The sequence below is a fragment of the Arachis stenosperma genome, chromosome 7, assembly GCF_014773155.1.
Source record: "Arachis stenosperma cultivar V10309 chromosome 7, arast.V10309.gnm1.PFL2, whole genome shotgun sequence".
Taxonomy (NCBI): Eukaryota; Viridiplantae; Streptophyta; class Magnoliopsida; order Fabales; family Fabaceae; genus Arachis; species Arachis stenosperma.
In genome coordinates this window covers 32494030-32519502 of record NC_080383.1, presented here as the reverse complement: position 1 = coordinate 32519502, position 25473 = coordinate 32494030, and the positions used below count along the sequence as shown (strand labels likewise).

General features: G+C 36.3%; 1 protein-coding gene across 3 annotated transcripts; it reads right to left on the bottom strand.

The window, feature by feature from the left end:
- Positions 1-10277: 10277 nt before the first annotated feature.
- On the bottom strand, positions 10278-20920 carry LOC130940772 (GBF-interacting protein 1-like). Of its 3 annotated transcripts, XM_057869005.1 has the most exons (12): positions 20789-20920; positions 20428-20678; positions 17125-17168; positions 16692-16797; positions 15871-15997; positions 15352-15749; positions 15061-15243; positions 13677-14064; positions 12732-13032; positions 12479-12640; positions 11301-11789; positions 10278-11119 (listed from the first exon to the last, which is right to left on the bottom strand). In XM_057869005.1, exons 2-12 carry the CDS (start codon positions 20588-20590, stop codon positions 10823-10825), a joined length of 2658 nt encoding a protein of 885 aa, XP_057724988.1. In that variant the 5' UTR covers positions 20591-20678; positions 20789-20920; the 3' UTR covers positions 10278-10822. The 3 variants fall into 3 exon arrangements, with proteins under 3 accessions (XP_057724988.1, XP_057724986.1, XP_057724989.1); XM_057869003.1 differs by having other exon boundaries at positions 20428-20914; XM_057869006.1 differs by having other exon boundaries at positions 15373-15749; positions 20428-20911.
- Between the last annotated feature and the right edge of the window lie 4553 nt (positions 20921-25473).

The following is a 25473-nucleotide window of genomic DNA, read 5'->3' as shown; positions in this document are numbered from 1 at the left end:
CAGTGAGGATCGTGTGTTTCACAAGGGAGAGGCTTCTGAGTTCTTTTACATACATAGTTGTGTCTTGGAGGAGCTGAGGGTGAAGCTTCCATTTTCTGATTTTCAATGTCAAGTTTTGAACCAATTGAACTGTGCTCCCTCTCAGCTTCATCCTAATAGATGGGCCTTTTTGCAAAGCTTTGAGGTTTTGATGGAGTATTTGGAAGAAGAACCCTCCTTAGAGCTATTCTTTTCTATGTTCCAGGCCAAAGGCATTTGGAAAAGTGGTTGGGTAAATCTGAACAGTTCTCCAGGGTTCGCTTTTCTTAAATTGTATAAGTTATCGTTTAAGGATTTCAAGGTAATGTATTTGAAGGTTAGAAGTGTTGAAGACGATTTCCCCTTTTACTTAGATCAAGACTTAGGGGAGAAGTTTCCTTTGTGGTGGTGTTCGGAGCCTCAAAATATTCTCAAATTTGAGATGATAAGCCCAAGGGTTGAGTGTGTGATTGAGTATTTGGTGGAAGTTATCAACCGAAAAGAATTGATCTCTATTTTTGATTTATTACAATAGGATGATAATAGACAGGTTGCAGATCATAGTGACGATTTGTCTATTTGAGGGAGGGATTTCCCCTTCATGGCCATTGCTGATGATGTTTGTCAATCATCGTCCGATGTATTATTGGCGAATTAAGTTGGGGATGTTGGTGCGGAATTTATAACTCACAAACTAACCGACAAGTGCACCGGGTCGTACCAAGTAGTACCTCAGGTGAATGAGGGTCGATCCCACGAGGATTGATGGATCAAGCAACAATGATTGAGTGATTAGCTTAGTCAGACAAACAGAAAATGGTGTTTAAAGGTTCAAAAACATTAACAGTAATTCAGAGAATCAGAAAAGCATGCAGTAAACAAGTTGTGAATAATATATGGAGAAAACAGTTAAGGCTTCAGAGTTATCTATTTTCTGGATTGACTTTTCTTACTAACTATTTTAATCATGCAAGATTTAATTCATGGCAAACTATATGTGACTAAACCCTAATTCCTTAAACCTTTTTAGTCTCCTCTAAAGTTCATCAACTACCAATTCCTTGGTCACTTAATTCCAATTAGAGGGTGAAGTTCATATCTAGTTTATATGCCACAGAAATCCTAATTACCCAAATATAAGAGGATTATATGTCACGTATCCCGTTAAGTCCAGATAATTCAAAATTTAGGAGAATATGTTTTCAAGCTGTTGTTTAAGTAAAGAGCTTTTCCAAGTTATTCAAGAACTCAATTAGAACATGGGTCATACTTCCGTTCCACCCAAATTCATAAAATAAAGAACAAAAATAATTCTTGAAATATAAATCAGTATATGAATTAAGATAGAAAAATAATAGTATCAATCCATACAATAGATAGAGCTCCTAACCTTAACAGTGGAGGTTTAGTTGCTCATGGTTCAGAGAAAAAACTAGGATTCAGGTAAATTGTAAAGTATGGAATGAGGTCCAAAAAGAAATATCCCTAGAAGAGAAGTTTCTTTTCTCTTTTATATCTAATCCTAATTAATGCAAAACTATATTTTCTAAAACTAAAATAATATATTTTCCTATTTAAAAATAATATACAAATTTAATCAAAATTAATTGATTGTTCGTGCAACCACGCTGACGTATATGGGGACCACGCTGATATTGAGGATCCATGCTGAACTTGGAAAAAGCCAAGTTCAGCGTGGAGGAGGCAGTGTGATATTTAGCGCTCCCCTTTGATTCCATGCTGAACTTGGCTTTTTCCAATTTCAGCGTGGAGTGTTGCGCATGGTTTCCTGGGAGCTTTCAAGTTCCACGCTGAACTTGGCAGGGGCCAAGTTCAACGTGGAGGAGGCAGAGGTTGCTGGAGAAGAAGTGTACACTATTATATATCGTTGAAAAGCCCTGGAAGTTAGCTTTCCAACGTCGCTAAAATAATGTCAATTAGATTTTTTTAGCTCAAGTTATTCCTGTTTGAGTGCAGGGAGGTCGGGATTGACAACATCATTCGCTTTCTTCCTTTTCTACTGTAAAACTCCGTCAAATCCATTCGAATGCTACCTGAAATAAATAGAATTGTGCACAACTCAAAGTAGCATCTATAGTGGCCAAAAGATATTTAAATTTTGATTAAACTTAGCAATTCAAGTGCAAATACATAAGGAAAAGATAGATAAAATGTTCACACATCAGATGTCGCCATTGGTCAGTATATGCAAGTATTGCTTTTTTTGTGAACTTTGTTTGATTATTTGTATTCGGTCTATTGGTTTGAGTATTGGTCTTTGTCTTTGTTAGGTTCTGGGATTGCGACTAGCCAGTTTGGGCCGTAGCCAAGAGGTTAAGCATAAAAAGCTTATTGGACAGAGAAAGGATCTGAGTTTGCTGAAAGAGAAGTTAGCTCTAAAGAAGAGCACTGTTGTGGAGTTGGAGGCTAAGTTGTCTAAAAGTAACAAGGAGTTGAAGTTGATGAAAGAAAATTATGCGAAGGAAGTTGAGGATTTGAAGAAGAAGGAGGCCGATCTTTCCAATATGGAAGCTCGTGTGATCGAGGTGATTGCTAAGTTAAAAGATATGGAAAAGAATAAGGAAGCAGAAATACTTGATTCCTTTGTTGAGGGTTTTGAGCGTGCATCCCTCCAAGCGAAGTTCTTAGCTCCCGATTTTGATTTCTTTGAGATGGACCCGGGGAAGATTGTTCGTGATGGAGCGATGGTGGAAGATGATGGAGCAACCGAGGATGAAGATGAAAATGTTCAATGATTTGTATGTTTGAACTTTTTATTTGGTTTTGTTGGATTGTTTGGATTTGATTGCTCGATGAAGTGCTTTTGACTATTTATACTTTTACTTTTGTTTTGCCGATTTAAAGGGTCAGTTTATCCGGTAGTAGTTTTTTTGTTTGACGATATATGCATAATTGTATGGTTGATAGATGTTGGAGATTTTGTGGTAATATTCATTTTGAATATTTGAAGAACTGAGTGTCTGTTTGATTGGGTATCTCTTTAGAGATATTAATCAAAATTTTGGGTTTGTAATTATAGATCAATTTGTTTGATGGATTAGTTTGGATTTATACTCTAATAATTGTGATTGGAAATCCAGTTTGATCATGAGAGTTTGTTGTGTTCGAGATGTACAAATAATATGGAAACAGCTAAAAATGTGAATTTTATAATATTGATTGACCTTTGCATACAAAGGTACAAGTAGGCAAGCCTTGTTAAAACCTCTCTAAGCAAAATCCATTTTGGAAAAAATCTTGTGAGTAGGAAAAAGAGTACAAGCCTGGCCCTGTCTTTTAACTGTAATAATACTTTAAAGAGGAAACATTCCAAGTATTGGGTAAATTTGTACCATCTAGAGATTGTTGGCGATAAGCTTCGTTTCCGAGTACTTCAATAACTCGAAAAGGGCCTTCCCAGTTTGCGGTGAGCTTTTCATGTGAAGGTGGTTTCCTTGCTTGCTCGATTTTCCGAAGAACCAAGTCATGCGTTTGGAATGATCAGGGGTGGACCTTGGCATTGTGGCGCTGAGCTATGATCTATTGCGTTGCTCGATGCCGGAGAGTTACAGTATCTCTGATTTCTTCAGGTATTTCGAGGTCTATTTGCCGAGCTTCATGTTGGTCGTCTATTTGAGTTTTGATTGAGGATTGAGATACCTCTAAGGGTATCATAGCTTCAGATCCGTATACCAACCGAAAGGGTGTTTCTTTTGTCGTTGAGTGGATTGTGGTGTTGTATCCCCAAACCACTTCCGGTATTAATTCGGCCCATAGTCCTTTTGTATCATCAAGTTTCTTTCGCAAATCATGTAAGATGACTTTGTTGGCGGCTTCTGCTAAGCCATTAGTTTATGGATGCTTTACCGATGAAAAGTGATGTTTGATTTTGAGATTCTACAAAAAAGAGGTAAACCTGTGATCGGCGAACTGGCGAGCATTATCAGTGATAATGTGCCGAGGTATGCCGAATCTGCTGATAATGTTCTTCGATACAAAGGATATCATTTGTTTTGATGTTATTTTGGCTAGGGGATGGGCCTCTATCCATTTTGAAAAGTAGTCAATTGTAACTATTAAAAATTTTACCTGTCCTTTTGCTAAAGGGAATTGGGCTGAGGATATCGAGCCCCCATTGATTGAAAGGCCAGCTTATCTCGGAGCTATGAAGGTTCTTGGCCGGAAGGTGTGTGATTGGGTTGTTCTTCTGGCAATTGTCACAATGTTTTACTTTGTTGTTACAATCTTGTTGCAAAGTTATCCAAAAGAAACCAGCACGTAGTATTTTAGATGACAAGTTTCGTGCTCCAAAATGAGTGCCACATATACCTTCATGTGCTTTGGCAAGCGCAAGCTCGGTCTCCGACCTGGACAGACACTTAAGAAGTGGACGAGAAAAGCCTCGTCTATATAGAGAATTGTTATGTATGGTAAAGAAAGATGCATGCCGACGAAATTGACAAGCATTAGCAATTTTGTCTGGAATTACTCCAGTCTTGAGAAATTCTATGTAGGGTGTATGCCAATCTTCTTTCTGTGTAACACTTAGAATTTCAGTTAGTTTTATGCTCGGTTCATGTAGCACAGATTGATATAAAGTAGAAGTTGGTGTTTGTGTGCTGGCTAGTTTAGATAAGATATAAGCTCGGCTGTTGTGCTCACGAGGTATATGAAGAATCTCAATTTTTGAGATGTTAGAAATAATCTTTTTGAAAATATCCAAATATTTTGCCAATAGAGGGTCCTTCACTTGAAAGAAATCATTTACCTGTTAGCCGACTAGCAAAAAGTCACAGTATACCTTTAAGTCCAACATTTTTAGTTTGGCTGCGAGCCTTAGGCTTGCAATTAGAGCTTCATATTCGGTGTGATTGTTGCTCACCTTGAAGAAGAGGCGTAGAGATTGTTCTAGGACTATGCCATTTCCATCTTCAAGTAAGACTCCGGCCCTATAACCTTGGGGGTTGGATGCCCCATCGACATATAAAGTCCACTGTGGTGCGTTGTTCTCTGAGCCTGATACAGTGAATTCGGCTATGAAATCGGAAATATACTAAGATTTTATTGGACCTCGACTTTGGTATCTGATGTCGAACTCGGAGAGTTCTACAGACCATTTTACCAGTCGGCTAGCCAGCTCTGGTTTTTGTAGCACTTGTCTTAATGGTTGATAAGTTCGGATGTGGACGACGTGGCTTTGAAAATAAGGTCAGAGACGCCGAGCTGAGAAGACTAAAGCCAAGGTTAGTTTTTTTATATTTGGATAGCGAAGCTCGACATTCTGTAAGAATTTACTAATGAAGTAATTCAATTGTTTCTGTTTGTTCCTTTCTGTAACAAGAACAGAACTTATTGCCCAGTCAGTGACAGATAAATATAAATAAAGTTCTTCTCCTGAAGGGGTTTTTGTTAAATGGGTGATTTTGAAAGAATTTTTTTATGCTAGTAAAAACATCTTCACATTCATTAGTCTAAGTTGTTTTTCTTTTTTAGGGTTTGGAAAAAATAGAAAGATTTAGGTGCTAAACAAGGCAAGAATCTAGATAATGCAGTAAGTCTCCCTTCTTTGATTGTTTGTGGGCTTGCCATGTCCAATATAGCTCAGCATTTCTTAGGATTGGCTTCGATTCCCTGGTTAGTAAGCATGACGCCGAGGAATTTTCCTCCCTGTATTCCAAAGGCGCATTTCTCTGGGTTAAGTCGCATATTATATTGCCATATTTGGTTGAAGATCTCTAAGAGGTAGTCGAGGTGGCTATGACCGAGCTTTGTTTTGGCCACCATGTCATCGACGAAAACTTCTAGGTTCTTACCGATTTGATCAGTGAATACCTTATCCATAAGGCGTTGGTATGTTGCCCTTGCATTCTTAAGTCCAAATGGCATAACTTATAACAGTAATTTTTATATTTAGTGATAAATGCTATTTTATTTTGATCAGATGGATGCATTAAAATCTGGTTATAACCAGAATATGCATCCATGAAGTTTAATGTTTGGTAACCTAAAGCATTATCTACTAAACAATCAATAGAGGGTAAAGGATATGAATTTTTTGGGCATGCTTTGTTGAGATCGGTGAAATCGACACACATGCACCATTTACCGTTATGCTTTTTTACGATGACGACGTTTGCCAACCATGTTGTGAAGCGAATTTCTTGTATGAAGCTAGCATTGATCAGTTTTTTGGTTTCCTCCAAGGATGCCTGCTTCTTTTTGAGACCGAGGCTCCACTTTTTCTGGGCTATGGGTCGGAAAGATGGATTTAGTGCTAACTTGTGTGAAATCACTGATGGACTAATGCCGGGCATGTCAGCAGGAGTCCAAGCAAAAAGATCGGCATGTTGCTGTAGAAACTTTTGAAATGAAGCTTTCTCTTCTGAACTAAGCGTGGTTCCTACATAAGTGAATTTGTTAGGATCATTGTTAAGATAAACCTTTTGTAAATCTTCTGTTAGGGTTGATCTTTCGAGAGCATCGGCCCTTGGGTCAAGATCGGTAAGGGTTGGGAGCTCGGCAGAGTTGCAGATGCTATTTACATGCGGACCCATAGTTCGGTTGGGCTTTTTCAAGCTGATGTCATAACACTGGAAAGCTTCACAATTGTCACTGTGAATAGTCACAATGAGTCGTCCTGCATAGGAAACTTAACGCAAAGATGAATTGTAGATACTATAGCGTCGAACTGATTTAAAAATGGTCGGCCGAGGATTCAATTATATGGGCTAAAATAGTCGACAATTAAATATTGAACATCTGAAGTTTTTTACAATGGATGCTCACCCAGTGTGGTTTGTAACCACACAGATCCCATCACTAGGACTCTTTCCCTTGAAAAATCGACTAAATCTCTGTGGAAGGTTGAAGGATGTTGTTGCTTAACTTCATTTTCTGAAATGTAGAGTAGAAAAGAACGTCGGCACTGCTTTCTGGATCCAATAATACTTTTCATACCAAAAGGTCCCCTAGCTGAATGGTAATGACGACCGGGTCATCTAAGTTTGTGGTATTGGTGTTGAAATCAGAGGCTTGGAAGGTTATTTGAGGAAAATGTGAGGGTGCTTAGGTGTTGCTGAGGTTTCCCTCTACCAATAGCATAGCTCGGTATGAACGCTTCCTTGCCGAGTTTGTATCTCCTCCACCTGCAAAACCTCGAGAAATACAGTTAATAACTCCTCGGGGTTGATCGGGGTGACTTGAGGTTGCCCTTTCTATGTCACGGAAGTGTTGTCCTGCTGAGGAATTGTCAACAGGAAATGGGGTACGCCTTTGTATGTGGCCACTAATATACTTGTCCAAGTGACTTTGCCGAGCTAGTCGCTCTAGGAGGTCTTTGGCGATGACACACTTGTCAGTAGTGTGTCCATGCTTCTGATGGAAAGTGTAATATTTGGATTTGTCGACATTTTTTGCATCCTGATAGGTGCCAGCTTTTCGCGGAGGTTTGATTAACTTGGAGTTGAGAATTTCTCTGATGATGTCGTCTCTCTTTGTATTGAACTGAGTATATGACTCATAACGAGGGGTTAGCTTGAAATTTTTGTCTTTATACTGGGGTTTGTCCACCTTCCGAGCTTGTCGAAGTTCCTCAATAACCATTTGTCCTTTTTCTTTTTCACAGAACTCGGCCAGGGTCTTTGGCTTGGCTACTACAATTGCTTCTTGGAATTTTCCTGGTCAGAGTCCACTCTTGATGGCATGCAAATGCACCTCGGGATGGAGATCTGGTATGCTCATGGAGACTTTTATAAAACGAGTCATGTAGTCCTTCAAACTTTTATTCTGGCCTTGTTTGATTGTGTTCAGGTAGTCCGAGTCATGTAAGTAGATTACAGATCCAGCAAAGTGATCCTCAAAAAGCTTTGCTAGTTCCCGTAAACGAGAGATAGAATTTACAGGAAAAGAACAAAACCAATCAAGTGTAGGGTCGTCTAAATAAGATGGAAAACAACGGCATAAGACAGAATCGGAAGCACCATTTACGATTATTATGGATCTGAATTTTTTGAGGTATTTCTTCGGATCTCCTAACCCATCTTAGGGGGTTAAGGTCGGTGGCAAAGTGAACTTTCTTGGTGGCTCGAAATTCATAACTTCAGTTGTGAATGGCCCTACAAAGTTATCGGGCTCAATATCCTTGTTTTCTGGTTGAGCATCCTCGTTCCATGGAGGCCGAGATTCTTCGTTCCGTGGAGGCCGAGCTTCTTCAATTCGAATAGTTTCAGAAATGTGCGTTGGATCAGATTGGTGCTCTTCCTCCTCTGGTTGTTCAGGATGATCATTGTTGTTTTCAATCTGAGCGTTTCGGCAATCTGATTCGCCATTCTTTGATTTTCTTCTATCATGCATTGGTTCGCCTCCGCCATACGTTGGTTGGCTTGTTGTGGCTCAGTTACCATCCGAAGAAGTTCAGATGGTGTAGGTGGGGGTGCGTTAGCCATGGATACACATGACACTACTGAGGCCGATAAATAGGAAATACTTTATGTTCTTAGCACCACGGTGGGCGCCAATTGTTCTCGGATGAATAACCTGGATATAAGCCGATCTCTGACAGTCGATGCCAAGTTGTTGTCCTCAACATCGAGCTACAAGTTTCGAAGGTCCAAGCTCTTCGTCCAGAGATATATCACGTGGTGAAGAGAACAAAGGGAGAGTATACCTTGAAAAGACACTCCGATACTTAAATTATAATTGTGAATTCAATCTATCTGAAAAAGGTGAGATGTCATACCTTTATAGGTGAAAAGAACATATTAGTCATATTTCTGGTAATTGTTAATATTGAAGAGTGATTATGATTCGGGGAGTTACAATATATGGTCGGACATTTTATCCCAAATTCATACCATTTCGCCGAATTATACCTCATTAAGTTGAGTTATACCGTATGATTAATGTTTGAATTGTAACAGCCATATCAACAATTATTTATATGATACTATATTATAAGTTGTATGTTTTTAATTTATAATAATATTACTTTTACACGGATAATTATTTCTATCTTTTTTCTTTAACTTTTAATATGATAAATAAATATATGAAAATATATTATTTTTTATATATGAAATTTAATATCTTTGTTTATTTATTTTAGGTTAAATCAATGATAAATTAGACCATGATAAATCTGAATAAATTATTTTATGTTAAAAGAGAGTAATATATCTATATATTAATATTTTAATATGAAATCTTATAGTTGCTATTTTATATATGATTTTTGCAGAGAATATAAATTATAACTGATAGATTGACAACATATATAATTAATAATTTTTATATATAAATTATAATTTATTTATATTCATATTATTTGAATGAATTCATAAATTCGAATTTGTTGGAAAATTTTTTAGTCAAACTTGGATAAGCTAAGATTATTAATTAGTAGACACGTCGGGCGAACAAAATTCTCGTGAGCTGAATTTAAGTTTGACCTTGTACGAGTGAGTACCTCATCTCACTTCGAGCGCTGTGTTATTAGCGGTAGCCGAATACAATTAATTAGTCAAACAATTCTGGAATGAGTCACTTTCAACGGTAATTGTTATTTTGATCACACACAAACTAACCTGAATCGGTACTAAAAATTAATTATGCTGAAAAATTTGATAAAGCAAAATTGAGAGTCTATATATATATAACTTACAAATTTACATTAGTAAGATAATACTATAATCATAACGTATACACTTTTTTTTGTGAACGGTATAACCTATACCTATACACTTAAGAACATTGCATTTAACAAGCCATAAAGAATATACCCTAAGATTAGTACAAAGCCTACTTTACGTTGTTATTCACGTCGTAGTAGCAATCATAGTGATTTAATTATATTCTCGTACTAAATAACAATCCTAGTTTATCGAGTGACCAGCAACCCTAATCGCATTAATCACAAAATACACATCTAACTTTTAGTTTAAACTTAAATTGCCTTAAATTTTCAATGAGGAAATCAATGAAACAATGGCATCAAAGACTATAGAAATGCCTCAACTCTTGGAAAGGCCAATTTAGCATTCATCACAGGAAAGAACATAACTGGGATTTCAGAAATCAAACATAGCCTAGATCTATATTTAAAAAATAAAAAAATAAAAATGAAGGAAGGAAACTAAAATGCACAAATGTTTCTAAATCCTAACCCCCACTTTTTCTTTTAAACATAAAAAGTTATAAATATATGATGCATCGTTTAGCTGAAACAATAGACAGTTTTTCTTAGCCCATAGCAATACAACAGCTTCAGTAAATAATTTTCTTGCTATCAAAAATTCTCACTTTACAGGTAAGACAAAAGAGGCACCATAAAAAGCTTCCCCCCCAACAACCTAAAACCTTCCAAACCCTATAAACCCACACTAGAAAAGAAAGAATGGACAATTTTCTCAACACTCAACAATACTCTTAATAGAGTTCAAGAACCTCAATGAAAAAGAAGGGAAGGGAGGAAAAAAAAAAAACTTGAAGCTATCAAAGAAGGGATAAAAAACGGCAGGAGCGAAAGCAAAAAGGGAATGCCTGCATACGTTTCTTTTCTAGCTCGTCTAACTTTTTTAACTGTCAATATCGGTTACAGGTGTCCTACCTTTCATGTCATCAACCCAAGCAATCAGAAGCTCCTATTGGCAAATTTTTCCCACCTTGTTACACTCAAATGCAGCCAATTATTGTCATTCGTGTCCTTGTGGAACTCCAACCACAATTTTGGAGTTTTTCTCAAAAATTTTCCCCATATAAGGACTTCATAATATAAATGGTTTTATCCATCACGAAACATGTCCTGACCTTAATAGTTGCTTGGCCAATTGATCTGTGTGTGCTGAGGCTGCTGATAAACATTGCCTCCCGGTCCTACCATATCAACTGCTCCAGCCATTGTCTGAGATTGTTGTAGAAGGGGATGAACTGTTGCAGCTGTCACTGCTTGTGCTGGGTGATAAATGCCGGCAAAGGTGCCATGGCCAGCCTGAGTTGGGGTGAAAGTGACATGCGGTCCCTGCTGTGGGAGGTTGTAGAATGAACTAGTTGGCAAACTGGACATATCTCGACCAGGTGCAGCCACCCACACTGCGGAACCTTCACTCTGCATTTATAACCAAAACATTATTATCAAAGGTAGTTATTCTGGTAGTGAAAATATAAACACTAGTAAAGTAAATCAAAAAATATAATTTTGAAGGAGATGGTATTAAACCTCCGCATGGGAAGGTACATTTCGTCATTCATATTATGATACTTAAAGACATTAATCAAAAGGAACAAACCTGCTGTCCGCCAATGTAAACATTACTTTCCTTGAACTGGGATGAACCAAGATCCTCGTTAGAGGTTGAATTCCCTGCAGATGCTGCAGAACTGTGATTATAACCGGCTGGCGAGGAGCCATATGCACCATAGGCGCCGGGCATTACAAGGTGAGTTGGGTTAGCTGCATTTCCTCCAGGTTTGAATTGCGGAAGAGGATATTTCATCGCTGTGGCAGCCACTGCTGGCGGAGGTGGATACACAGTGCTGGCCTGAGGTTGTTGAGGAAATGCACCATTACCAAGAAAGTGGTGAATTGGAGGCGGGACGTAAAATGGCGAAAAATAGTGACCATATGGAATGTAGTTAGGAGGGTAGTGGGATATGTGAACCCCACTTGGTGGTCTGAAAACAGGTACAGGTTGCTGAGTAACGGCTATTGAGCTTTGCATTAGCCCAGCAGCTTGGGTCACAAGCGGCGTTGGACCTGCTGTGGACAAGACACCTCCCTGCAGAATAGCATAAAGTTTTTGATAAATCATGTTTGCTGCATCAATCAGGAAAAATTATACCTACATTCAACTGTTTAAAGTTGATCTCTTATGGTTTCTCAAAATAGTAAACCACGTTACTATCAAAAAAGATAAGGGTTAATTGAACTTTACCACCAAACTGTATACACGGTGTAAAGTACACATGGTAAACCCCTAAAGTCTAAAAATGTGCAAATCTGCCTCCCGAATTTTCCAAAATGTGCAGATTTTGGAAAACATTATATCTCCTTGAATTTTAGATCTTTCCAAAATATGCAATACCTTAATGAGTTATTTCTGTTAACCATTGACGGGTAAGTCTGCACATTTTAGAAAGTTTAGGGATGGGTTTACACATTTTTAAAATACAAGGGCGCACATGGTGTAACGAAACTAAGGTGAAGTCAGTTCTTACAATTATAGAGAACAAAGCAACTAAGGTTGCTTGCTATTTTATTTTACATACAATAGAATATTGGTACAAAATCTAATATTTGCATAATAGAGGTAAAAATTAGACACTAGGTCCACTTTATAATCTAAGAAACAAAGAGTTTTCTTTTTTTTTGGGGGGGGGGGGGGGGGGGAGAATGTATTCAAAAGACAATGTTCTCTTAAGGTCTTATATGGTTGATTAAGAAATAAATTTGAATAGCAATACAAACCTCTTGTGGAGACTGAGAATTCGACGCAGGCAACACTGCAACATTGCCATTGTACTTTGTAGCAGCCCCAGCAGAAGGAAATGGAGAAAGACGGCCATCACCATCAGCCCCTGAGCGGTAAAACTGGGCATAATAACTAGTTGGATCAAATGGTTGATGGACCTATAACAAGAAAAGAATCAAATTTAACTTTCTAAGAAACAATTATGCATAATAATAACAAACAAAACAATATACGGGTAGCAGATCTCACAACATAGCTAGGAAGCCGGGAAACGTCACGTGTTTCCGAATCAGAATTGTCAAATGGGGCAGCCTGTGTACTCAGAGACATTGGGGGCACAAAACCAAAACTGTAATTTGAAGAAGTATGCACCCCGGAGTATTGATTACCTCCAGATGGTAAAGAATTGTCTTGCTTGGATTCATTATACTCCGGTATAGCACTGGAAGACCCATCAACCTCATTGGATGACAAATTTTCGGCAACATTAGAAGGTGATTGTGGATGATCAGCATAATCTCCCACCTCAGATGTAACAGCAACATTTTGACTGCAAACATAAAAGGTGGAATCAGCCAGAAGGACAAAGTTTAAACCTACACAAAACAAATTAAAAAAAAAACTACTTGTTGCAGCAAAAAAAAAAAAAAAGAAAGGGAAACTACCATCAAGTTTTAGTTTGATCAGTGGTCACTTGTAAGAAAATATCATTATCCAGGGGAAAGATTCACTTCTCAAAAGTGATACCAATGATAACAGAGTTTCAGAGAAGAGAAAGTTGAAAGAGAAACAGAGAGAAGAGAGAGAAGCAGAGAATTGTAGAAATAAGAATCTCTTCATATTAGAGCACTGAACCAGTACTTATATATATATATATGAGAATAGTGTTCAGCACACTAGATGAGAAGGCACCTTACAAACTTTAGTTAGGGACTGTTAGGGAGGAATCTATCCTAGCTGGCAATTCCTATAACTACTCTAACAGCTTCTAGATTCTTCTAGATTCTTTATTCAGCTCACTCTATTAAATGATTACACAGATAAGCAGTTAAAAGATTCTTATTCTCTCCATTCCAAAAATGGAATTACTTCCAGAATTCTAATTCTCTCATGGATTTAATAGAACTCAATGTGATTAGATTCTAAGTGTTTGAGGTACTAGATTTTTCAAAGAAAACAGTTAAGCATTCCTACCTTGAAGCCTGCTCATCCACCGTCTCTTCAACAGCCTGAGATGTTTCCGAAGGAGGTGTGGAACTCTTTTCACTCTCAGGACCACTAACAAAGCTTGTATCGACTCCAAAAGTGACTCCCAAACTTCCAAAGCAAAATTTGTTCTTCTCAGACTCGGGCACAAAGATATGGTTAGGAAGTATAACATGTTGACGCTGTGGAAGATGGAAATCCTCCAGCTTCTTCTGCAGCTCTGTAGTAGCTTCTTCAGAGACAAGGGAACTAGGGGCAGACGATAACTGCCCGGTTACCTCAGCAGAAACGGCACGAGTCTCAGATGCACTAGCTGGCCTAGAGCCCTGATTGGTCGTATTTGTTGGCTTTGGTTTCCACTCCTTAGTAGAACCAGCTGTATGAGTCACAAACTAATCATATTTTGACAGGCATAAAAAGGAAGGAAGGAATAGAAACTAATTATAAATGTTCAGATGTCAATCTAACAAATGCCTAGAAGTTCCTATCCTACTAGGTAACGGATAATTATAACTTCACTGTGAGTCTTCCTCCATCTGCTCCATCTACTCATGGGATCCTAACAACAGAGATGTTTCAGATGGCAAAACCCTAACTATACTATAATAAGAAGAAAGTGGCGTCAACTACAGAAACCAAAGGATGCAATAGTGCACTATTGAAAACCACTTCATGTCTTTAGACAGCATTTAAATAAAAGCCCCTCACAGTAGTTTTATCGATAGATATTACTAGTCTTCCTCTAACTCCAGCAAATACACTACCCTGCATCTAACTCATACATCTTACAAAAGTTATACACGTCTTCTTATATGTTCAAACAAATACCTACATTTTTACCAGATTTTCCTCAATAAGTACTACCCCAATTTTTTTCCAACAATATCCATACATAATCCTATAGTTTAGTGTGTCTAATCATCCAATGCAGCATTATCATCTCTAGAATATTGAGGTTATTCCCTTGTTGGATCCTTAGTGACTGATGATATTACAAGTTTAAGTAGGAAAGGAAGAAAAAAGATTAGGACTCCAAATAATAAAATAATATATTGAAATGCTGTGATATGATGTACTTCCTCCATTTCAATGTATTTAGATGCAAAATAGGTCTAGATACACTAATTTTTAATGTATCAAAACAGTCAAAGTGACAGTTATTTCGAAGGAGAGGGAGTAATGTGCTGTTATACAGGCAGCAAAACACTAAGCACTATTTATAATAATAGAACACTCCTAATCATGAAATACTAGGAAATACAAAAACCAATACTTATCATCTAATATACTCTTTGATATTAATTCTTGTTGACTAGACTTGTTGACAATACAGGAGGCAAAAGTGTACTTGAACTACACAGATATAAAGTACCTTTCTGATTGCCAATTAATTGTTGTGACCTGCTACCGTAATTAGAGGAAGGTCGGCTATTTGAAGAACTCCCATGAGTGGCTGACGATGAAGTGGATGAAATCTCAGAATGGTGATTTTTAGTCACTCCCTGAGATTTGACTTGAATCTTTCCTTGCACAGAAGAGCTACCAGTCTCAGAAGCTGGCATGATGTTGGGGAAATTTTAGTTAATTAAATTTAAGAAAAACTTTAAAACCCAACAAACTATGAAAGAAAGTAATAAAATATCAAGTACCCTAAACCACTGACCAGCAACTACTTTGTTCTCACCAGTGTTACCAGAATTTAACTCCCCAGGAGGACGTTGGCTACCAAGGTCACGTCTGATTGCACCAACAGCACCAGGAACCCATGAATCACTAGATGGAACCAGCACCGGGTCTGAAGAAGAGAAATATGCGGCTGATGAAGATGCAGATCCAGACCCTGAGCAGTTACCGGAGGAGTGCAGTGACCCACTTCCAGATGTAACAGTTGAAACTTTATGTGAACTACTATCAGAAGGCAAAGCACTACCCAAATTATTAATAGGACCTGGTGGTGGACCCATTCTCTCTCCAGCTCCAGCTGATGACGGGAAAGGACTCCCGCCACTAGTAGTTCCAAAACCTTCAGTTTTAGGACCATTGGCAATAGTCGACACAGAGCTACAAAGCACATATACAGGTAGTTATAAAGTTTGAAGAACCAATCATACCAGGATAAAATATAAACAGTCATGATATCAATCAAAGTTACCAAAACATGAATTTTAGTTAATATAGTCACCTCGTTCCAGAACATTTTTCTTTAGATAGCTCCTCTTGAGCAGCTGGCAAAGGCGTCGCAACCTTCTCAGCTGCTTGATGAGTCCCAACATCTTTGGCCGTGCCAGAATTCTTGCTACCTCCAGCATCTGAGAGAAGTCCACAAAAAGAATCACAATCTTAATTAGGTGCTCTAAACCTCTGGCTGGTCAACATAATACCCATATTTGAGTAGTAATGCATACTGGAATAGAGATTTTTGCTACTATGTGGTCTCTAATATATGGATCAAACAATGCCATTGTGCCCTAGCATAAACAATATAAATAAAATAAGCCACTAAAAATTAAGTCCTTTCCAACGGTTTCATCTAGAGCTTTTCTTGGTCTACTTCTACCACTACTTGTTGGATCAACCTCCATCTAATCTACAATTCCTACTGGAGTTTCTTCAGATCTTCTCGTTATATGACCAAACTGCCTAAAGTAGAAACTATCATATTTTCCACATTCCCCAATAGTGTCACCCAAAATTGTGTTTGATGAATTAATTTCTAATTTTATTTCATTTGGTGTATTCCCCTATACATCACAACATCCCCATCTTGGCACCATTGAATTTATTCTCGTTAGTTTTTAATTGCCTGGTATATAGTCCCGCAGATTTGAAAAATGGTGCAAGAAAATGGCCAAATGATGCTACAAATCCAGACTCATCTATCTCTGTCTAAACTTACTAGACATGAAGCACCAAAAGTAGTCAGACAATAACTATTTTAGCTGACAAAGGAAGAGACAAATGTCAGATAGAGCAAAAGAAGCTCAAATAAAAGCAGTTACTCACCATGAGATGCATTATGAGGTGAAAAATTTCCCCGACCACCCCTAGGCCCCCTCCCTTGGGCACCAGGCCTCCATCGTGGCTCCACAGACTCTCTGCTGTTAAGATTCTACAGAATCACAAACAAATAAAAGAAACAAAAGCAGAATCAGCAAACTGAATTGAGTGATTAGAACAATCTCTAAAAATAAGTCCAGCATAAGTAAATTACAGGAGCCACATTACATAAACAAGTGACAAAATTTCTATAATACTGAAAAGTTCCCTCTGTCCAACAAATAAATAACAGAAGTCCTTAAACTCACCAAAAGTGAACTATTGGTGGAAAAGAAAAACATCCACCAAGTAACTTTAATTTAAAGTTTTTAATTTTAAGTGCTGAAAACATCATCAAAACAACTATTTCACCATCGCTGTCTTACAATAAATAACTTACCTCCTTTCTTTTGTCCCTCTTTCTTTTGACCTCATGAAATGTGTCTGTAAAACATACTAACTGTTATTTTCTAAATAAAGATATCACAATAACTATGATACTGGAAACAACCTATAAATTCATATATAATTGACACAAGAAGTTCAGAACCAACAGCCATAGATACCATGCATGATGAAAGGAAGAAAGATTAAATGAACATCCCATGAGAAGGCAAATCAATGCCCAAGCTACTTCAAAATGGCAGCAGAAATACAAATACAGTAGCAGATCGGCAGATCCTTATATGCAGAATGATGCCAACTTGAAACTTCACAAAACAAATAGCTCAAAGGGCAAAGAGATGAGAAAAAGCATTGAAACAACTATAAAGATAAGATATCTCGGCCAGTTAACTACAAGAGGAACTAACCATGTATAGATCCAAGAATTTATAGTTTGCAAAGACAACTAGAACTGTAAGGGCCTGTTTGAATAGCCCTACTTATGACTTTTTTTAACTTTTCAACAGTCAATTTTTCCCAACTTGTTCTGTTTGGCTATTCAGCTTGGCACTATTCAAAAGTAAAAACTCTAATTGTTACTCATTTTTGTTTGTCCTGTTTGGGTATTCAGCTTAGCACTTCTCAAAAAATCATGTTCAATCTTTTTTGGAAAACTAAAACATACAGCTTCTCAAGAAGCACTTAAAATAAGCACTTTTATTACTACATATTCAAATATAGAATAACTTGTGAATACTTCCAAAAGCTCCATTTATATGAGTGCTTTATTGTTTATAACTAGCGAATCCTAACCCTCAAAGAGGAAAGTAAAAGTACATCCAATAATCAAATGGCCCTAGCATACTCTCCTTGATCAAGGTCTAAAACTTGAGTCTTGTGAATGGGGGGGAAGCTAATGTGGGAAGAGCTTTAACCCTATCGTAAGCCAACCTAGCTCATACTAGATTAGCCAGAGTTCAATAAAACCCTGAATACTGGTAGTTCAAAAAGAATGAATCTGTAAAATTTAATAGATATCAAAGAAGATTGATGCATATTAAAAGCATCAAGCTAGATTAATGTAATTAATAGCAGATAGCGGCTCATAGCAGTTAGCAAAAAATCCACTATACAAATCTAGAAGATAGTATTGCGGCCTATACAATAAATACTAACATAAATCACGAATAATAAAAAAAAAGGAGACATATTCAAGATTTCTAAGAAATCAAATTCATCAAACATATCAATAAATTAAATAAACACATAAAAATGTAGCCTAGCTCCAGAGCCAGAAATAAAGATTGTAGATCGCATAAAGGCAGAGAAGGCATTGCAAAACACATGTGAAGAGCGAAAGAGGGACTAGGAAGTGGCAGTATTTTGAGTGGCAGAGTGGGCAACTGGGCATATTTTACAGGCAAAACAGAAACGGTTGATTTTCAGAATCAGAAATTAAAACTGTAGACCTGCCCGCCTCTTTTCTCAAAGAAGGGTCTTTGCCACTATTTCTACAACTGGCCGTGATGGAAAATAGCAGCTGACATGGCTGCAATGCAAAATACAAATGAACTACCCAATTCTCATAGGCTCATAGCATTTTTTGTAAAATCCATGAAACCTCATGCCTCACTATGGTAGATACCAACAAAACAATAATGGAGAATTGCAATTGCTACATAAATTGGCATGAATCTTAGCTACACCAAAATTCTTGTAGCACAGCACTTCATTCTTATGTCATGGATCACCACAATAAGCAGTTATAGCAATATTTAATGAGCTAGTGGCTGCAATACTAACATCATCAAAAGTCTAAGCCAACCTTCCAGCTTCCTCAGTGAGCTTCACCAATTTTTGAAGTTTGCGTTAATCGGCATCTGTAAACTACTTTCAGATCATAAATGACTATGTTAGCGTTGCACACGGCATATTGCTCTGTGAAATTGAAGGTTAGGGCTTCCTCTATAACTCTATTTCATGTCACTTTGCCCCTGACATGAATATAGCATAAACTCCCGAATCAGCATCGCAAATCCTCCTTCGTATTTCTATCTTGCATACAGCTCCTTCTCCTTCAACTGAAAAGGTCAGTTGTCTTGCAGCCATGCAACAGGTGGTGTTATCTGTGTAATTCTTCTACTTCCTTTTGTTTTCTATTGCTTTTCCTAGTTGTGGAATATTTCAAGTTATTTGCATTTGTAATAAGTTCTGCCCTAAATTAGTTAAAGAAATTATCGTTTCCTAGTAGTTTTGCTTTTTCTCTATCATGAGTCTCTAATTATTATATCATTTTATTGTGATAAATGTCCGAAACTACTAGAAGTGTCAATAATGCATATTTTACAAACTTCCCAAGTTTTCTCATTGCAGGTCCTCTGTAATAGTATTGCTCTGCGATCTGCTATGTCGCTACTCGCTACGAAGTCTATAACTGAATTTAAGAAGGCCATTATTTTGAAAACCTAAGTGTATCATGATAAACCAGTCCATGGAAGAAGAATACAGGAACTGCAAGCAAATCGTCACGAAAAAACAGTGGTTGGCTACAACGCAATATCAAATAAAAGCATATTTCCAAACATTATTAAGCCATCTTAGTCCATGAATCTGCACCTCTTGCAAACTCAAAAGGCAAAAGCAATCACTTTCAACGTCCCCCAAGATATATCGCTTGCTTAGATAACTGACTCATTGAAAGTGAAAGCTTTAACACACGATCAGTTCAAGGTACCACCAAAAACAGATTCAGGATGTTAAATAAGATCATACAAACAAAACACTATAACACACAGTCAAGTCCATAAGCTAAACACATTAACCAAATGCATCTAGGTAGAAAATAGAAACTGAAAACTTTGGTCCAAAAACTGAACTTTCTTTATGGCAAACTACACAACGCGCCTCAGAAATCAAAAGGGATATTAAAAATTTTTCTATCATAACCACCAAACAAAAGTGCATCAACAGTAAAGAAATTAAAAAATATTAAAAAGAAAAGGGGACATGGCCTTAATCATATCAAACACAATCATTCAAAGTCCCTACTCCAAACACTACCCCAAAAGAAAAAGAATCAAAATTCCAAAACAAAGCAAAGGGAACCCCAAATGAGAAAAAATAGAGAGTCCCAACACATGGATCACATGGGAACAAACAAAGATTGGGATTAGGATCAAGATCAAAAAAATAAAAAAATATTCAAATCCATGAAAAAGAAAAAACTCATATATATATATATATATATATATATATATATATATATAGAGAGAGAGAGAGAGAGAGAGAGAGAGAGAGCTTAGAATAGCTGAAATGATACCCTGAAGGAGAAGCTTCTGAGTGGTCTCGTTGGGATCCATGGAACATTCCTTGAGCATTGCATAAATGTCCTCATCACTGTGATTCCCTGTGATCTCCTTAATGTTCTGGATCGTCTTCCTGACACTGCTCGGAATTGAAGCCCTAAACCCACCACCGCTCATGTTTGTGACACAAAGTTTCAAACTTTGGAGAGAGAAAGAAAGAGGGGGTGTGTGGGTATAAGGAGAACAGAGAAAGAGAGAGGGGTACCTAAATAGGAAGACGAAGACGAAGAAGAAAAACAGGGGTCAGTGATTGGTTTTTTATGTGGTGTGATTAACAGAAAACCAGAGAAAAAAGGGACTGAGAAATAGATTTACAATGAGGAATTGGGAAGAGAGAGAGAGAGAGAGTTATGATCTGTGTTTTTGAATGGGGCTTTGAATTGATCTATTATGAATTCACAAGTAGCAGAGAGAGAGAGAGATAACCAAGTGTGTGTTGTTTTTTAATTTTTTGTAATTTATTTACAGTGAGGGGCTTTTCATTTTCTTTCTAGGCTCTCTCTCAAACACGCACTGTCTATGGCTTTTTTTCCTCCCACTTGCCTCTTGTTTTCCTTCCTAATTTCCTCTTACTTGCCTTTTATTTTCCTTTTTTCTTCATCTTCGAGTTTTCCTTTTGCTTTTAGATTAATTTCCTTTTTCATTTTATTTTTTATTTTTTAATAAAAATGTTATTTACATATTTAAATGAATTTTACTGATTAGAATGTAGCTCAATTTGGTAAAGATTTTTAAAAGAGTGTTGTATTTTTAAAACATACAAACTCTTTATTTTATATTTAATAAATTAAAAAAATTATATACTTATATTTACAATTTTAAAAGATGAGGTATTTTTATAAACGTTTAAAATTAAATTTTTTAAAGTTAGTTTATACTTATTAAAATTAAAATATTTCATATAATCTCATACATTAATTAATATCTAAATTTAACTCTTATATTTATATTTATTATAATATTTTGAAAATTAGCATTTTTAATATTATATATATATATATATATATGAATATATGAATTAATTATTTTTGAATATTATATTTATTAATTATAATTTAAATAGTTCGACTAGTGACCTATTAGTTAAACCACTAATCCAATAACCAAATGTCTCAAACGAATTTATTATCGATTCCATTTTAATAACTACATACTAAACATAGATGTTAAACTTTTAAAAAACTATATTGTAAGAGCTGATTTTCATTGACTACTTTTAAAAAATAAAAATTTTATCAAACCAAGTTTATAAAGTTACTTGTGAAGAATATATAGATAAAACTAAGTTATGATATACAAATACTATTTTATGATAAATAATATGATATGCAATCAAAGAAAAAGTAATGTATTCGTGATATTTGAAAAATTGGTACAATATGTGTGATCAGTAAGTAAAAATGTGATAAAGAACATGTATACTGATGAGCGGATAATTTATACGCTTTTTGGCATTGTTTTTAGGTAGTTTTTAGTAAGTTCAAGCTACTTTTAGGGATGTTTTCATTAGTTTTTATGTTAAATTCACATTTCTGGACTTTACTATGAGTTTGTGTGTTTTTCTGTGATTTCAGGTAATTTCTGACTGAAATTGAGGGACTTGAGCAAAACTCTGATAGGAGGCTAACAAAGGACTGCTGATGCTGTTGGAATCTGACCTCCCTGCAATCGAAATGGATTTTCTGGAGCTACAGAACTCCAAATGGCGTGCTCTTAATGGTGTTGGAAAGTAGACATCCAGAGCTTTCCAGCAATATATAATAGTCCATACTTTATTCGGGAATTGACGACGTAAACTGGCGCTCAACGCCAGTTCCATGCTGCTGTCTGGAGTAAAACGCCAGAAACACGTCACGACCCGGAGTTGAATGCCCAAAACACGTTACAACTTGGCGTTCAACTCCAAAAGAAGCCTCAGCTCGTGGATAGATCAAGCTCAGCCCAAGCACACACCAAGTGGGCCCCGGAAGTGGATTTATGCATCGATTACTTACTCATGTAAACCCTAGTAGCTAGTCTAGTATAAATAGGATAATTTACTATTGTATTAGACATCTTTGGTCTCAGTTTTGTTTTATTCTTCATCTTAGGAGGTCATTGATCACATTTTGGGGGGCTGGCCATTCGGCCATGCCTGAACCTTTCACTTATGTATTTTCAACGGTGGAGTTTCTACACACCATAGATTAAGGGTGTGGAGCTCTGCTGTACCTCAAGTTTCAATGCAATTACTACTATTTTCTATTCAATTCTCTTTATTCCTATTCTAAGATATTCGTTGCACTTCAACTTGATGAATGTGATGATCCGTGACACTCATCATCATTCTCACCTATGAACGCGCGTGACTGACAACCACTTCCGTTCTACCTTAGACCGGGCGCATATCTCTTGGATTCCTTAATCAGAATCTTCGTGGTATAAGCTAGAATTGATGGCGGCATTCATGGGAATCCGGAAGGTCTAACCTTGTCTGTGGTATTCCGAGTAGGATTCCGGGATTGAATGACTGTGACGAGCTTCAAACTCCTGAAGGCTGGCCGTTAGTGACAGACGCAAAAGAATCAATGGATTCTATTCCAACCTGATTGAGAACCGACAGATGATTAGCCATGCTGTGACAGAGCATTTGGACCTTTTTCACTGAGAGGATAGGATGTAGCCATTGACAACGGTGATGCCCTACATACAGCTTGCCATGGAAAGGAGTAAGAGGGATTGAAGGAAGAAGTAGGAAAGTAGAAAAAGAAAGGGCACAGTATCTCCATACGCTTATCTGAAATTCCCACTATTAATTTACATAAGTATTTCTATCCCTTTATTTTATTTATCTTTTAAATATCTAATCCAATTACATTTGACTCTACCTGACTGGGATTTACAAGATGACCATAGCTTGCTTCATACCAACAATCTCTGTGGGATCGACCCTTACTCATGTAAGGTATTACTTGGACGACCCAGTACACTTGCTGGTTAGTTGAACGGAGTTGTGTCCACACATAGTAAAGAGCTATTATCTCGAATTAAATTTCATACAAGTACAAAGAGTACAAATCACAATTTCGTCCACCAAGTTTTTGGCGCCGTTGCCGGGGATTGTTCGAGTATGGACAACTGACGGTTCATCTTGTTGCTCAGATTAGGTAATTTTCTTTTCAAAAATTTTTCAAAAATCTTTTTCAAAATTTTTCTTTTCTTTTTTTTGTTTTTCCAAACTTTATTTTCGAAAAAAACTAATAAAAATCCAAAAAAATAATAAAACCATAAAAATAAAAAATATTTTGTGTTTCTTGTTTGAATCTTGAGTCAATTTTTAAGTTTGGTGTCAATTGCATGCTTTAAAAATTTTTTCTTGTATTTTTCGAAAATTCATGCATTCATAGTGTTCTTCATGATCTTCAAGTTGTTCTTGATAAGTCCTCTTGTTTGATCTTGATGTTTTCTTGTTTGTTGTATTTTCTTGTTTTTCATATGCATTTTTTGTTTATTAGAGTCCATGCATTAAAGATTTCTAAGTTTGGTGTCTTGCATGTTTTCTTTGCATAAAAAAATTTTCAAAAATATGTTCTTGATGTTCATCATGATCTTCAAAGTGTTCTTGGTGTTCATCTTGACATTCATAGTGTTCTTGCATGCATCATGTGTTTTGTTCCAAAATTTTTAAGTTTTGGGTCATAATTGTGTTTTTCTCTCTCATAATTAAAAATTCAAAAATAAAAAATATATCTTTTTCCTTTTTTCTCTCCAAATTTTCGAAATTTTGGGTTGACTTGGTCAAAAAATTTTTAAAATTAGTTGTTTCTTACAAGTCAAGTCAAAATTTCAATTTTAAAATCTTATCTTTTTAAATTCTTTTTCAAATTATTTTCAAAATCTTTTTCTTATCTTTATATCAAATTTTCGAAATTACACTAACAAGTAATATGATTGATTCAAAAATTTGAAGTTTGTTACTTTCTTGTTAAGAAAGGTTCAATTTTTAAAATCTAAAATCTTATCTTTTTAAGTTTCTTGTTAGTTAAGTAATTAATTTTAATTTTAATTTTAAATCTTTTTCGACCATATCTTATCTATCTTATCTTTTTATCATATCTTTTTCAAAATTTTATTTTTTTTCAAATTTTGATTTCAAAATATCCTATCTTATCTTATCTTCTTATCTTTTCAAATTTGATTTTAATATCTTTTTCAACTAACTATTTGACTTTTTGTTTGTTTCTTATCTTTTTCAAAACCACCTAACTACTTTTCTCTCTCTAATTTTTGAAAATACCTCTCTCTTTTTCAAAAATTCTTTTTAATTATTTTAAACTTTAATTTTAATCATATCTTATCTTTAATTTTCGAAAATCATTAACCACTTTTTCAAAATAATTTTCGAATTCTCCCTCTCTTTTCTTATTCTATTTAATTATTTATTTACTAACACTTCTCTCCACCTCTCTTCATCCAAAAATCCGAACTCACTCCTCCCCCTGTGTTTGGATTCTTCACTCTTCCTTCTTCTATTCTCTTTTTCTTTTACTAACATAAAAGAATCTCTATACTGTGACATATAGGATTCCTCTTCTTTTCTTATTTTCTTCTCTTTCATATGAGCAGGAACAAGAAAAAAGGCACTCTTATTGAAATTGATCCAGAACCTGAAAGGACTCTGAAGAGGAAACTAAGAGAAGCTAAATTACAACAATCCAGAAACAACCTTTCAGAAATTTTCGAACAAGAGAAGGAGATGGCAGCCGAACCCAACAACAATAATGCAAGGAGAATGCTTGGTGACTTCACAAAACCAACGTCCAAATTTGATGGAAGAAGCATCTCCATTCCTGCCATTGGAGCCAACAATTTTGAGCTTAAACCTCAACTAGTTGCTTTAATGCAACAGAACTGCAAGTTTTATGGACTTCCATCTGAAGATCCTTACCAGTTTTTAACTGAGTTCTTGCAGATTTGTGAGACTGTTAAGACAAATGGAGTAGATCCTGAAGTCTACAGGC